General features: G+C 44.3%; 1 protein-coding gene across 1 annotated transcript in view; it reads right to left on the bottom strand.

The window, feature by feature from the left end:
• The window catches only part of LOC125447247 (vesicular glutamate transporter 1), a 91,500-nt gene that overhangs the window by 13,394 nt on the left and 62,234 nt on the right, over nt 1-15,872 (bottom strand). Inside the window, exons 6-11 of the mRNA XM_048521515.2 lie at nt 15,168-15,254; nt 12,148-12,290; nt 9,521-9,670; nt 4,160-4,292; nt 1,753-1,863; nt 1,416-1,543 (exon numbers count right to left, since the gene is read on the bottom strand). Of these exons, the coding sequence (XP_048377472.1) occupies nt 1,416-1,543; nt 1,753-1,863; nt 4,160-4,292; nt 9,521-9,670; nt 12,148-12,290; nt 15,168-15,254 (752 nt within the window). The remainder of the gene's footprint in view (nt 1-1,415; nt 1,544-1,752; nt 1,864-4,159; nt 4,293-9,520; nt 9,671-12,147; nt 12,291-15,167; nt 15,255-15,872) is intronic.

The following is a 15,872-nucleotide window of genomic DNA, read 5'->3' as shown; positions in this document are numbered from 1 at the left end:
AGCTACATTCCCTAGCCCTAGAATTCACAACTGAGTTGGCAGAATGTCAAGGTGGGCCCTATCTTCATTCCCCTACCTCATTCAGCCAAACTATGCTTTAACACTAAAACATATACCTTGCAACATGCCCTCGCTTTGCTTGCCAAATTCAGAGCCCTATAGAGGGAACAGACCATCTTTAAAGCTATCCCTTTGACAGAAGGTTAAAATTAATAATAAAAAAACACAACCTCAGCTAAGCTTACTGAACAGTTGGAAAAGTATTAATAACTCAATGCATCCTCAGGGATCTCCAAACATAGACGAGTAACATTTGCACCACGCAAATGTCAGGCAATGATCATCTACAATAAGAGATAATCTAATCGCCATCCCTTGACATTCAATGGCGTTACCATCACTGAATCACCTGCTATCAACATTATTGAGATTACCAATGGCCCGAAACGCAACTGGACTCACCATATTAACAGTGGCTACAACAGCAGGCCAGGAATACTGCGGTGAGTAATTCACCTCCAGGCTCCTCAAAGCCTGTCCACCATCTACAAGGCACAAGTCAGGAGTGTGATGGAATATTCCCCACTTACGTGGATGGGTGAAGCTCCAACAACACTCATGAAGCTTGATACCATCCAGGACAAAGCAGCCGCTTGATTGACACCACATCCACAAGCATCCACTCCCTCCACTACTGACGCTCAGTAGCAGCAGTGTGTACTATCTACAACATGCACTGCAGAAATTCACCAAAGATCCTTTGACAGCACCTTCCAAATCCACGGCCACTTCTATAAACAAGGACAATGGCAGCAGATACAAGGGACCACCATTACCTGCAAACTCCCCTCCAAGCCACTCACCATCCTGACTCAGAAGGATTTTGACATTCCTTCAGTGTCACTGGGTCAAACTCCTGCAATTCCCTCGCTAGTGGCATTGTGAGTTAACTATAGCTCAGATACTGCAGCAGTTCAAGGCAGTAGCTTGCCCCCACCTTCTCAAGGGCAACTAGGAATGGGCAATAAATGCTATCCAGTCAGCAATGCCCACATCCCACAATTGAATAAAAAGAAAGTTTGTTAATGCATATTCCAATTTTCTTGAAGTATGTTGAGAATGCTGAATGTCTTAACTCTGAAACTACAGTCTTAAAGGGAAACAGAAAATGCTGCTAAAGCTCAGCCGGTCTGGCAGCATCTGTGGAGAGAAACCACAGTTAACGTTTCCGGTTGAGTGACCCTTCCTCAGAACTGGGGTCATTCGACCCGCAACGTTCAACTCTGTTTTCTCTCCACAGATTCCGCCAGACCGGCTGAGCTTTTCCAGCGATTTCTGCTTTGGTTTCTGATTTCCAGCGTCTTTCGGCTTTTATTTAATCTGAACCTGTGGCAATGCCTTCACAGATTGCTCACCTTGTGTTTTGTCATTGCTCCCACAATTAGAGGGCACACCATCCCGGATAAAGTGCCCACACCGTTGGATAAGCCCATTAAGATGCTGGCGTAACGTGGCGCAATGTCCAGATGGTTAACGTTGAAACCTTCAGCACAAAGGCAAACAGAAGCAAGAGATGAGATGGATTAAGTTGAGTCACGTCCCCATCTGTGGGTGCTAAATTGTGAGAGAGACAAACATATGCTAACTTATGGTAATACAGTCGCATTTATGCTAATGGCTCATGCTGGCAAATTGGGTCCCGAACAGTACCTGGTAAAAATGACAGGAACTGGGGATGAGATCACTAATCACCTGAAATTGCGAACCCACTGAAGCCAACAGCAAGGATGAGAAACGAAATGGCCACTCCTTTCGCGTGAGAGAAGCCCACCACTAACAGGAATGTTGCTTCCATTCCGAAACCTTGAGACAGGAAAAATAAAAATGAACAGTGGAGCATTACATTAATTTTATTGAATATTCCATACAACAGCCTGCATTTATATAGCATCCCAAGGCAGGTGCACACCAAATAAAGGTTCATCACAGGGCGATGCTTCCCGATCTGAGGAAGAGTCTCAAAATGTTAACTCTGTGTCTCTCTTCACAGATGCTGCCAGGCCTACTGTCTTTGTTTCATATTTCCAGCATCCGCAGTATTTTGCTTTCGTAATTCGATTTTAGGGGAGGTGACCAAACCTTTGGTCAAAGAGATAGCTTTTAAGGAGCATTTTAAAGGGAAGGCAGATGGGTATGAGGAGGAATTTCGGAGCTTAGGGGCTTATAGGAACTATTTTCACAGTTGACAGTTTCGTGGCATTAACACTGGGCTTTTGACCCAGAGACCAAGGTAATGTTCCAGGGATCTAAGATCAAATCCTGCTGTGGCAGATAGTGGAATTTAAATTCAAGTAAAGTCTGGAATTAAGAGTCTAATGATGACCATGAGTCAATTGTTGGGAAAAACCCATCTGGTTAACTAATGTCCTTTAGGGAAGGAAACTGCCATCCTTACCTGGTGTGGCCTACATGTGAGTCCAGACCCACAGCAATGTGGTTGATTCTTAACTGCCCTCTGGGCAATTAGGGGTGGCCAATAAATGCTGCCTGGCCTGTGGCACATCCAGCGTATGTATAAGTTTAAAAAAACTTGGTATGCAGTAATGTTAGCACCAAATCGTGGCCACAAGACCACTGTGGATGTTGCCATAACTACAGAACTGTGGGCCCAGGGTTTAAACATGGAGCCAATGTCAGGAATAGTCCAGGATTCCCATTAGTGGTGGGCACTTTTGCTTCCCCTTGTTGACAGGGTTGCCTTATGAGAACAGATTGAGTAGACTGGGACTGTGCTCATTGGAATTTAGAAGAATGGGGAAGAATCTTATAGAAATACATAAAATAATGCAGGGAATAGACAAGATGGAAGCAGGGAGGATGTTTCCACTGGCGGAACTAGAACTGGGGGCATAGCCTCAAAATAAAGGGGAGCAGATTTAGGACTGAGTTCAAGGAGAACTTCTTCATCAAAAAGTTTATGAACCTGCGGAACTCCCTGCCCACTGAAGCAGTTTAGGCTACCTCATTGAATGCTTTTAAGGCAAAGATAGATTTTTGAACAGTAATGGAATTAAGGGTTACGGTGAGCGGGCGGCTAAGTGGAGCTGAGTCCATGACAAGATCAGCTATGACCTTGTTGAACTGCAGAGTAGGATTGAGGGCCAGATGCCCTACTCCTGCTCCAGTTTCTCATGTTCTTACATAAAGCCTTTAATGACAGCAGGACGTTCCAAAGTATTGAACAGCCAACGAAACACTTCTGCAGTGCAATCACCGAGGCAAAGTGGGAAGCATGTGGTTGGCTATTTTTGAGCTAATATTGGAGATAGTCCTTTTGTGTTCTCCCTGCTCCTTGCTAGCAGCTTCAGGTTGCTCTTGGAACCTTAGAGTTTGAACTGCTTGGTTCTGTTGTGAAGAATGGCTTAAGGCAAGCTGCTTAAGCTTTATCCATCCGTCTCTGTAACTAACCATAGTCTGTAAAGGGAGCTTAGGCATCTTTCTCTCTCTGTTAGGGAAGGGGGAGGCAAGTGGCTACAGCTGATGGGCATCAAACGTGATGGACCCGCAATTCTTTGGCCGCCTGCCATCAATGTGTTACAAAAACGGGCAATTTAATTATCAGTCTACTGGAGCCAATGTCATGAATGCATGGCCAGCAACCTGGTACTTCTGGGTCTGAGAGAGGGTCATTACCCACTGCATCTGAAGCCCTGTCCAATGCAAATGATGGAAAAAGGGAGAGTGGGGTGCTGCAAATTTGCTGTCATGGCGTTAGCTATTCCAGAAATGTAACGCTTTTTCGGGTGCATTTAATAGATAGATATCAATTTTTGAGCAACTGCTTTCATTTATATAACACCCTAGCATAGTTAAACAACCCAGTATTTTGTAAGGAGTTTTATCAGAAAGAAATGTAGAAATGGTGTAGAAATGTTGCCTTAGGGTAGGGGCTACAGTAGTTTGGATCACCTTAAATTTCTGGAGCCGGTAACCAGGCCAGCTGGTAGCATTGGAATAGTTAGGTCCAGAGGTAGCAAAGGTATGAGGACATAGAGTATTGGTCCATACACAGTCCCTCATGCATATCTAAGAGTTACTAATGCAGTTGATGATGGTGACGTAGAGCAGCAGATTGCTGGCCTGGCTCGCAGAAACACACCTCCACAGTTCATCATCTTCCTGACGTTGGTGGTGGACATGATTTTCTTGGCTCGGAGGTAGTCCGCTAACTGTCCACCAATGGGCACTATAATCGTCATGACGAGATGGGGGAGAGCAGACAACAAGCCGACCTGTGTTGAAAGGGAGTCGAACACAGAATTAACAATCTGAAACGAGAATGGTCGCTTACTGGAAAGAAAAGAACCTGATGCCAAAGTTTTTATTTTGGTCTTGGATTCATCAGGACATATGCAAGAATGCCAAATTTCATACCACAACAACTCATACCAGAAGAGAAAGGAATGCTGATTGGCTAGCCTCAGCTATGTCTTGCCAATCAATCAGCATAAAAGTCCAAATTGTTTCAGGGTTCTGAAATTTGACATTCTTGCATCTGTCCTGACAATTGCAAGTCGGAAAGCTTCAGTACCATGTCTCTCTTATAAGAAATTGTCAAATCTGAAATCCAATGGGTCCATGTACTATCGGCTCTTTGTCTACTGACATTGGCAGACAGCTTTTCAAAGATAACACAGAAACGGGCTATTTGGTCTATTTGCTTTATACTGATATTTATACTTCACATGAACCTTCTCCAACCCTCCTTATCCCACCCTATTGGCCTATCCTTCCATTCCTTTCTGCGTCATGTGTTTATGTAGCTTTCCCTTAAATGTATCCATGCTTTTCACCTCCATCGCATAGCATCAATGCCACATCCTCACTGCTCCCTGGGCAAAGATGTTTCTCCAGAATGTACTGCTGGACGTATTAGTGACCATCTTACATTTATAGCCCTGAGTTCTCATTTCTCCCACAAATGGAATCATCTTCTTTACATCTACTGTGTCAAATAATCTTAAAGGCACCTTTCACATCTCTTTTCTAGAGAAAAGGGCCCCAGCCTGACCAAGAGATTAGCAATAACTGTAGATACTGGAGTCAGGGATAACACAATGTGGAGCTGGAGGAACACAGCAGGCCAGGCAACATAAGAGGAGCAGAAAAATTGACATTTCGGGCCGGGACTCTTCTTCAGCAGTGAACACAGTTGTAGTGTTCCTCCTGATCCACACTTTGTTATCCCAGCCTGATCAATCTTTCTTAACAGCCAGATCTGCTCAGCTCTGGAATCAGCCTGGTAAAACTTGCATCGCTCCTTCTCTAATGTTTTCGTTCCCTCTCAGTAGACTTGAAGAATACAAGAACCGTGCTCTATCATCTTAAGTGAGGCCCAAATGGAAAGTGAGTATAGGGGAGATCCAGTTTTGAATATACAGACCAGGTTCTGATGGTTTTGTTATGGCCTGACTGCAAGCTTGTCCCAGGTCTGTGTGAATTGTCGTTCTCTCATGACTTATAGTAAGTCAGTTTGCGATAGCAGAACAAAAAGTTCAGGAGAAATCAGCAGGTCTGGCAGCATCTGTAGAGAAACAGACTCACCTTGAAGTGTCACATTAAAAATCAGGAGTAGGCCCTTAAATATTGAATATTATCATGGCTGATCATTCATCTCAACACCATATTCCTGCTTTCTCCCCAGACCCATTTAAAACCTAAAAACTATCTATCCATTTCTTGAATATATCCAGTGAACTGGCCTGCACTGTCTCTTGTGGTCGAGAATTCCAGAGATTCACTATCCTGGCAGTGAAGAAATTTTCCCTCATCCCAGTCCCACACAGTCTACTTCATAACCTGAGACTGTATCACTGGTTCACGATCATAGAATCCTAACAGTGTGGAAGCAGGCCATTCAACCCCGCAAGTTCACACTGACCCCCCCATTAAGAGCATCCCATCCAGACACATCCCCCTATATATCCCATGGCTAACCCCTATATCCCTGGGCATTATGGGCAATTTCCCATTGCTAATCCACCTAACCTGTACATCTTCGGACCATGGGAGGAAACCCATGCAGACACAGCAAGAGCATGCAAAGTCTGCACAGGCAATTGCCTGAGGGTGAAATCGAACCTGGGTCCCTGGCACTGTGAGGAGCAGTGCTAACCACTGAGCTACTGTGTCGCCCACGATTTTGGAAAATTGTATCCATAAGCATAAGTTAGTTCTGGTCTCCCCAACCAAGTGAAAACTTCCTCCTTATATCTGGTCTATCCAGCCCAGTTAAAATGTTATACCTCTCAACCAGATTCCCTTTCATCCATCTAAAGTCACAGATGTTTGCAGCACAGAATCAGGCCCTTCAGCCCAACTTGTCCCTGTCGCCCAGCTTTCACAATTAATCTAGTCTTATTTCCTCATGATAGACTGGTTAACAAGGTTAGATCACATGGAATACAGGGAGGAACTAACCATTTGGAATCAGAACTAGCTTGAAGTTAGAAGACAGAGGTGGTGGACCATTGTTTTTCAGGCTGGAGGCTTGTGACCAGCGGTGTGCCACAAGGATCGGTGCTGGGTCCACTGCTTTTCGTCATTTATATAAATGATTTGAATGTGAACATGGTAAGTAAGTTTGCAGATGATGGGAAGTGTAATGGACAGCAAAGAAGGTTACCTCAGAGTGAGATAGGATCTTGATCAGATGGGCCAATGGGTCGAGAAGTGGCAGATGGAGTTTAATTTAGATAAATGTGAGATGCTGTACTTTGGAAAGGCACATCAGGGCAGGACTGAAACTCTTAACGGTAAGGTCCTGGGGAGTGTTACTGAACAGAGACCTTGGACTGCAAGTTCACAGTTCATTGAAAGTGGACTCTCAGGTAGATAGGATCATGAAGAATACATTTGGTATTCTTGCCTTTATTGGTCAGTGCATTGAGTACAGGAGTTGGGAGGTCATGTTGCAGCCATACAGGACAATGGTTAGGCCACTTCTAGAACACTGCATTCAATTCTGGTCTCCCTGCTACAGGGAAGATGCTGTGAACTTGAAAGTGTTCAGAAAATATTTACAAGGATGTTGCCAGGGCTGGAGGGTTTGAGCTACAGCTGAATAGACTGGGGGTGTTTTCCCTGGAGTGTTGGAGGCTGAGGGGTGACATTATATAAGTTTATAAAATCAAGAGGGGCATAGATAGGGTGAATAGTGGAAGTTTATTCCCTAGGGTGGGGGAGTCCAGAACTAGAGGGCATAGGTTTAAGGTGAGAGGGCAAAGATTTAAAATAAGGGGTAACTTTTTCATGTAGAGGGTGGTGCTTGTTTGGAATGAGCTGACGGAGGAAGTGGTGGAGTCTGGTACAATTATAACATTTAAAAGGCATCTGAATGGGTAAATGAGCAGGAGGGGTTTTAAGAGGCATATAGGCCAAATGCTGGCAAATTGGACTGGGTTAATTAGGATAGCTGGTCAAAATGGACGAGCTGGACTGAAGGGTCTGCTTCCAAGCTGTACAACTCTATGACTCAATGACTCTATTTGCCTGTGTTTGCTCCATATCCCTCCATACCCATCCCATCCACATACCAGTCCAAATGTTTCCTAAATGACAAATTGGGCTCAACTCCAGCACAACCTCTGACAGCCCATTCCAGACACTCACCACCCCTCTGTGTGAAAACATTCCCCTCTGGACCCTTTTGCATCTCTCCACATTCATATCCTTTGATGCCTTTAGCTCCAAGTACTATATCCAACTCCTCTTGAAAACATATAGTGTTTTTGTGTTAGCGAATTCCACAGGCCCACCACACTGTAGGCGAAGAAATTTCCTCTCAGCTCAGCTCTGCCCTTTTCTGACTTTCTCTGCCAGACCTGCTGAATTTCTACAGAATTTCCTGCCTTCGTTTCAAATCTCCAGCGTCTGCAGTACATTGGTCTTATTAAGTCTGTTTGTGAAGCAGGTCAGTTCCTTTTCCTACCCCACCCTACCCTGTCGACCTTGAGGGAGGTGCATTTCATGAAGAAAGGGGAGAATTTTTCTGCTCGGGTCTTCACATCACGCTCGAGCTAAGGCTGCAAGTGGACATTGAGGCCATATTGTACATTGTAGTCAGGGAATGGAGGCTGTGTTGAAGGCCAAGATAACTTTTCTCACTCCTGGTATATTAGCTGTTGTTTGTAGATTTACAGTACATCGTGCAGATTGATGGGCTGCATGGCCTCTGAATTGATGAAGCTCATGGGCTTGTTCCAGACCAGTCTGTATGCTGGAGGTTTGTGGTGTGAACTTGACATCATGAAACTTGACTGACCTGGAAACTCTTCTAGTATTGTCCCCTGCCATTGTTGTATTGTAAGGATTTACAGGATAGATGGGCTGTCTGGCCAAGTCATGAAATAAAGAAAACTGAAATTAAAAGTTTAGTGGTGGCTATGAAGCAATTGTTGATTGTCTGAAGGACCCATCTCATTCACTGAAGTTCTTTTGGGGAATGCGGCTGGCATCCTTAGCTCATCTGAGCCTTCGTTGGTTAGGCTACAGATGGAATACTGTGTGTGGTTTTGGTCACCACACTAACTGAAGGACATAATTGTGCTGGAGAGGGTTTTTTTTTAAAAGGTTCAACGGATGTGGGAATCTCTGTCCAAGCCAGCATTTGATATAAATGGCTAATTGCCCAGAGGGCAGTTAACTGTCAACTACACATTGCCGTGGGTCTGGAGTCACATGTAGACCCGACAGTGGGGGCAGGGTTTCCTTCCCTGGGGTATTAATGAACCAGAGGGTTTTTTTTTCCCTGACAATTGACAATGTTTTCATGGGTATCATTGGAATCCCAGTTTCAGATGTTTATTCAATTCAAATTCCACATTTTCCATCGCAGGATTTGAACCCAGATCTCCAGAACATTGCCAGGTTCTCTGGATTAATAGTCTCACAATAATAGCATTAGGCCGTCATCTCCCCAAAGGAGATTCACCTTCATGTTGCCTGAGATGAAATATTTCCATTATGAAGACAAATGGGCTAGGCTGGATTTGTTCTCCTTGGAGCTAAAGGGGAATCTGATTGATGCAAAATTAAGAGGTGTAGTCAGAAGATTGTGGGAGTCTGTTCCCCAAGGCAGATATGTCTGAGATCAGACAGCATGAGTTTAAGGTGAGGAACAAGTGGTTTAGAGAAGATATGAGGAGATTTTTTCACCCAGAGGGTGAAGAGTTGAAAGCATTCTGCAAAAGTGGGTGGTGGAGGCACATATGCTCACAGCATTTAAAAAGAATCTACATGAGTACTTAAAATGCTGGGGCATAGTAGGCTATAGGCCAAGTGCAGTTGAAAGGGATTAGTGTAGTTTGGTCTTTGGTCGGCATAGACATGGTAGGTTGAAGGGCCTGTCTCTGAGCTGTATGAATCGATATCTCTATATCTAATTTTTTTTTAAACAATTGTTGAGAAAGCCAATTTTTTAAAACGCAAAAACATACATGAAAAGAACACACTTGGTTACCTTGCTGATCTCGAATCCAAACACTTCCTCAAAGTAGGCTGGCTGGCTGATCAACAGCAGGTAGAAAGTCCAACTGCGGCAGAAGTTGGCGACGACAATAGCGTAGACAGGCATCGATGTGAAAAACTTGCGCCAGGGCGCCTTGAACTTCTGCTCAAGTAACATGACAAACCAAAACACGGGATCAATTCTTCTCACCCATTCAGCCTAGACCTACGCTTCTCGCAACTGTGAACAACCTGCCCAGGCTGCGATGAATCCTTTATTTCATTCTTTCAATGGGATGTGGGCATCGCTGGCAATGCCAGGATTTGTTGACTGTCCCTAATTGCTTGCTTGTGCATTTCAGTGCATGGTTAAGGTTTGTGGGTCTGTGGAGTCTCCTTTAACCAGCTAACGACGCCAGCTTTCCCTCCCAAGAGGATATTAGTGAACCATATAGATTTTTACAACAATTGGTGGTAATAGCTGTTACTGAGACCAGCTTTACAGTTCTAGAATTCTTTCATTCGTTCATGAGATGTGAGCATCACTGACCAGGTTAGTATTTATTGCCTGTCCCAAATTGCCCACCAGGGCAATTAACCATATTGCTGTGGCTCTAGAGTCACCTGTAGGCCAGACCAGGTAAGGATGGCAGATCTTCTTTCCTAAAGGATGTTAGCAAATCCTTCAATTGACATCAGTTTCGTGGTCATCATGAGACTCCAAATTCCAGGTTTATATTGAATTTAAATTCCACCATCTGTCATGGAAGAATTTGAACATGCATCCCCAGAATGTTACTTGGGTTTCAGGGTTTAATAGGCTAGTGATAAGAACCATTAGCTAGTCACTTCCTCAAATTTACTAATTGAGTATAAATTTCACTGGACACGATGGGTTTTGAACCCATGTCTTGAGCCTCCAGCTTATTTCCCCGGTGGCATTAACACTAAATCACCCTGTCTCTCAAAGTTACCAAACCATGTAGTCAACAGATTAGAAATTGGTCCTATTTCCCCTTCTCTTTCCTGGTGGTCCTGCAAGCTCATTTTCAGTTTTCTTAAATTAGTTCTCATGTGGCTTTTTGCAACTATTTTCTTCCAATTTATTCCCACGTAAACTGTCGCAATATAATTGCAAGCTTTGACCAGTGTTTGGCACTGTGGAGCAGGTTAGTGAAATCTCTCAAAGTCTTTGCAATCTTCTCTGTAATAAAGTATTTACATTTGTCAACTGTCCATGGGCAATGTTTTAAAGATGTTAATATTAGCAATTATTTACATGTTCTTGAGGCACAGTGGTGGTAGTCCTACCTCTGAGCTAGAAGGTTTGGATTCAAGTCCCATCTGCTACATGTTCGAAGAGGTTGATTACAAATATACATTTAAAAAAAAATCATTTATTTACTTTGGGATTCCTTCACAATGTTAACCAGTCGTATGGTGGCTCAGTGGTTAGCACCACTGCCTCATAGTGTCAGGGACCAGTGTTCAATTCTAGCCTCAGGTGACTGTCTGTATGGTGTTTGCATGTTCTCCCAGTATCTGTGTGGGTTTTCTCTGACTTCCTCCCACAGTCCGAAGATGTGTCAGATAGGTGGATTGCCCATAGTGTCCAGGGTATTCTCAAGGATTGGGTGGGAGGGTCAGTGTGGACCTGATGGGCTGAATGGCCTGCTTCCACATTGTAGGGATTTTGTGATTATTTCTGGAGCTCATAACCTACTTGCAGAAAACTGGCTCTGACTGTGCTTATCCACAGGTAGAAAAGTAGTAGGTCCCCAAATTATGAACACAATCCCATATAGGCGTGTAATTTTAATGTCTGTGCATATGAACATGTTCTGAGCTTGCAAATAGCTGCTTTACATTGTTCTATATTGTGATTAGACTTGCATACAGATCTACATGCAAACAGTCTCCAGAATGGAACCAGCTTGCAGCCCAGGGCCTGCCTGTATACAAGCACTGAACATGTGTGATCACAGCATGGCTAAGCACTTAAAGAAACTCTTAATACTAAGAAGGATCATAATATTTAATTTTTAACTTTGTTCCTTATTTCTTTTTACTTTGTTCTTAAGTTTTTGCACCTAGGTGCTTGTGCATAAGAAGGCATTGTGTGTGGTGATGTTGAAAACTTTTCACTGCACTCCTGTAGTTATGTACTTGAGTGGATATGACAATGAAGTCTAAATCAATGGCAACTATGTACTTTTGCAGTATAGTCACTGTTGTAATAAAGGAACTTTAGCAGACAATTTTTGTACAATAAGCTCGCAGAAACAGTGATGCGATAATGACCAAATTGTCTGTTTGTTTTAGTTTTGATTGAGGGGTGAAAGTTGGCGGGGACTGTTCTCGAAAATCTCAACAGGGATCTTTTATGCCACTTGAAAAGCCTTAGCTTCTCATCCAAAACAGCACAGCTCTCCCTCAACGCTATGTGGGAGAATCAGCCTCGATATTTTGTGCTGGATTGGGACTTGAACCCAGAACTTTTGTGATTCCCAAGCAAAGCTGCATAGGAGCTGGCAATGGGGAGGGAATAGCTTGGGGGTGGTGACACGAGAGCTTGGACATTTGGTTTGTCCCCAGTACTGGGGTGGGGGTGGGGTGGAATAAGAAAATATGCGCACTCACCACAAGAGGGTTCATAAGGTTGGCACCTTCTCCGATAGATTCCTCTATATAGATCTTCTCTTCCTCGGTAATGGTTGGATGTTTGGCTGGACTCTCATAAGACACCAGCAGCCAGAATATGTACCACACCATGCCAAAGCTCCCTGCAAAGAAGAAGTCAAACAATATATTTTCTAATTCCAAGGCTTTCCTTTCCCTCAGATCCTGTATTGGTCAGGTAGACTGTACAGCAGGGATGGCTGCAAACTGGCCACACCTAATGGCTTTTGTTATTGGGACTGAAGGAGGAGAATCAAAGAATTACCCATTTCCCATCCTTGCTCAGTGCCCATACAGGTCAACTGGGCCATAAAAGCCGTGGGAATGGGATGGCTTCACTGAGCATTTCCTCTCACCCACTACCTCTCCTATCTTACCACTCACTTAACTCAGGGGAGTTCAGCAATAAGATGATTCTACTGACTCCTGTTGTCATCTTTGGCTCTGAGCGACTCTGCTCCTCCCTGCCCTCACCTCTTCACCCTCCTTCAGCCCCAGATGCAGCTTCAGCTCCACCTCCACTCAGATTCCACGGTTGACTCAAAATGCTAGCGGGAATATTTCTTAGAGATCTCCACATGGCTTTTTAAAAATTCACTCATGGATGTGGGTTTCACTGACTGGACCAACGCTGATTACCCATCCATAATTGCCCTTGAGAAGGGAGCTGCTTTCTTGAACCACCACAATCCACTTGGTCTAGGGGCAGCCATAATGCCATCAGGGAGGGACTCCTAGGATTTTGACTCAATGACACTGAAGGAACGGCAATATATTTCCAAGACAGGACGTGAGTGCTCAGAGGGGTATCTGTAGTTGATGATGTACCCAAGTATTCGTTGCCTTGTTCTTCTAGATGGTAGTTTGGAAAGATGAGGAATCATTAATAATTTCACTTAGCGTGTGACCGCAGTGCAGCAGAAGAATGTATTCAAGCTGCGACATATTCATATTTCAAATAACACAATATGATAGGGTGGACAGTGAGAGTCTTTTTCTGAGGATGATGACTTCAGCTTGTACGAGGGGGCATAGCTACAAATTGAGGGGTGATAGATTTAAGACAGATGTCAGAGGCAGGTTCTTTATTCAGAGAGTGGTAAGGGCGTGGAACGCCCTGCCTGCCAATGTAGTTAACTCAGCCACATTAGGGGCATTTAAACAGATCTTGGATAAGCATATGGATGATGATGGGATGGTGTAGGGCGAGGGGCTTAGATTAGTTCACAGGTCGGCGCAACATCGAGGGCCGAAGGGCCTGTTCTGCGCTGTATTGTTCTACGTTCTATGATGCTTTTATTCCTCTAATTCGGGCCACTTGAGAATCTCTGATTGTAATCACCGCATCATTAGTTGCTGTGCCTTCAGATGCTGGGTTCTAAGCTCTGAAATTCCCTCCCTAAACCTCAGCACCTTTCTCTCTCTCACTGAAGACAGCCCTTAAAACAAAGCTAACAAAGTATGAAGCTGGATGAACACAGCAGGCCAAGCAGAACAAAGCTGTTGGACAAAAACTCTTTGTTAACAGGTCTTGTATCTCTTTATATCAATTATCATTTTATAAAGCCCCCATGAATTAGCTTGCCATGGAAGTGAACAAAGCTTATTTTCTTCCAGCAAAGTAGATGTGCATTTTCTGTGCACCAGAGCCAACACTGAGATCGACACGAGCCAAAGGGAACAGATGGGAATGAATCATTCTCTCCACACTGAGACAAATGCATGGGCAAGATAGTACCAAGCAGGGGTGAATCATTCCCTGTGACCTTGAATGTACCATATATTTTTGGACAGAAACCCTAGCACAACAAATATCCAAGTTGAAAGTTGACCCTAGAACAGATACTACCATTGGGTTGTCATTGCTCCAATAACTCTGAAGGATTCCTAGCCGTAAACCAAGCAAACTTTACTATGAGATAGCAAGAACTGCTGATGCTGGAGTCAGAGCTAACACAGTGTGGGGCTGGAGGAGCGCAGCAGGCCAGACAGCAACAGAGGAGCAGGGAAGTTGTCATTTTGGTACAGAACCCTTCACTATAATATTTCTAGGTAAGGTAAAGAGAATGTCAGAGTAGTGACAGGGTAGATAAACTATTTCATTGGTTGGGCATACTAGAACAAGGGGGCATGGCCTGAGAATGAGGGCCAGACCCTTCAGGAGAGATGTTAGGTAGCATGTCTACACTCAAAAGATGTTTGTAACTTACTTCCACAAATGGCAGTGGATGTTGGATCGGTTATTAATGTTAAATCTGAGCTAGATAATTTTTTTTCAAGCAAAGGTGTGCAGAGATATGGGCCAAAGGTGATTATGTGGAATTATGTGGAATCAGCCATGGTCTCATTCAATGGTGGTACAGGCTCAAGGGGCTGAGTTGCCTTCTCCAGTTCTTATGTTCCTAAAGTTGCTACAGTCCCATCAGGCTGCTGTCTCATTAGACTGAGGCTGGCGGTAGTTTAATCTGAGGGTCACCACGCCTGAGATGAAAGATAAGGCCGAGAAAGTGGAACTATCATGGTAATGCTGAACCCCAATACCATGTCAGCAGGTACGAGAACACACGCCTATTTTCGTTCCTTCTCTCGTTTTTCTCTACGGTGGCTCAGTGGTTAGCACTGCTGCCCCACGACACCAGAGATCTGAGTTCGATTCCAGCCTCGGGTGCCTGTCTGTGTGGAGTTTGCACATTCTCCCTGTGTCTGCGTGGGTTTCCACCGGGTGCCCCAGTTTCCTCCCACAGTCCAAAGATGTGCGGGTTAGGGTGGATTAGCAGGGTTATAGGGATAGAGTAGAGGGCGGGTCTGGGTGGGATGCTCTTTGGCGGGTTGATGTACACTCAGTGGGCCGAATGGTCTGCTTCCTCACTGTGGGGAATTCTAAGATCATGAGTGCATGCCGCTTCTTTATATGACTGTTACAGTTACCCCTTTCTCTAACTTACTTAGTCTAACATACTTCATGATAATACAATACATACCATAGACATAGAAGACTGAAGACCACCCTGAGTACTGGACGAGGACCCCTGCCAGTGGCATTGCTATCACTGCCCCTGCATAGGAACCTGCAAAAGAAAGAGTGCGCATCACAAAATTCTGCTGAGGTCGGACATTCTTAAACAGTGGAACATAAGCAATGGGCAGAGGCTATTCAGCCCCTTAAATGTTTTCCCAACATTCAATATTTGTCTGAATCCTATCAGAAATTGGCTAAGTTTCAGTTTTGGTGGGCATCATGAGGGTTTCTCTTGCTATCTTCCCAAATACACCTCTTTACCTGTGCTGCACAGTCTTATGGCCTGTTTTGTTCTCCCTGGACACGCAGATGGGCACCATCCAGGATTCCCGGCACCAGTGCCATCCTTAATGCCATCTGTATACCTGTGGATTGCTGGCACAGTTCACCTTATTTGTCCTGGACATGTCAGGCAGAGGGTAATCACCATTTTGCTTTTCAGACGAGGATCTGACAGTCCTGCTGGACTGTGTTTTGGGGATTAGGGGCCAAATTATTTTTATGATGTTGATTGAAGGATAAAAGACTCCAGGCAGAACATTCCTGCTCATCTTCAAAATAGCACCACAAGGAATCTTTAATGACCATGTGGGAGGGTAGATTGTTTAATGGTACAACTAGAATCACCAATCGCACAGCATCAAAGATAGTGGGATGGGGTGGTGGG

This window comes from Stegostoma tigrinum, chromosome 38 (assembly GCF_030684315.1).
Source record: "Stegostoma tigrinum isolate sSteTig4 chromosome 38, sSteTig4.hap1, whole genome shotgun sequence".
Lineage (NCBI taxonomy): Eukaryota > Metazoa > Chordata > Chondrichthyes > Orectolobiformes > Stegostomatidae > Stegostoma > Stegostoma tigrinum.
The sequence above is the reverse complement of the archived record's forward strand: the minus strand, read 5'-3'. Positions and strand labels throughout refer to the sequence as shown.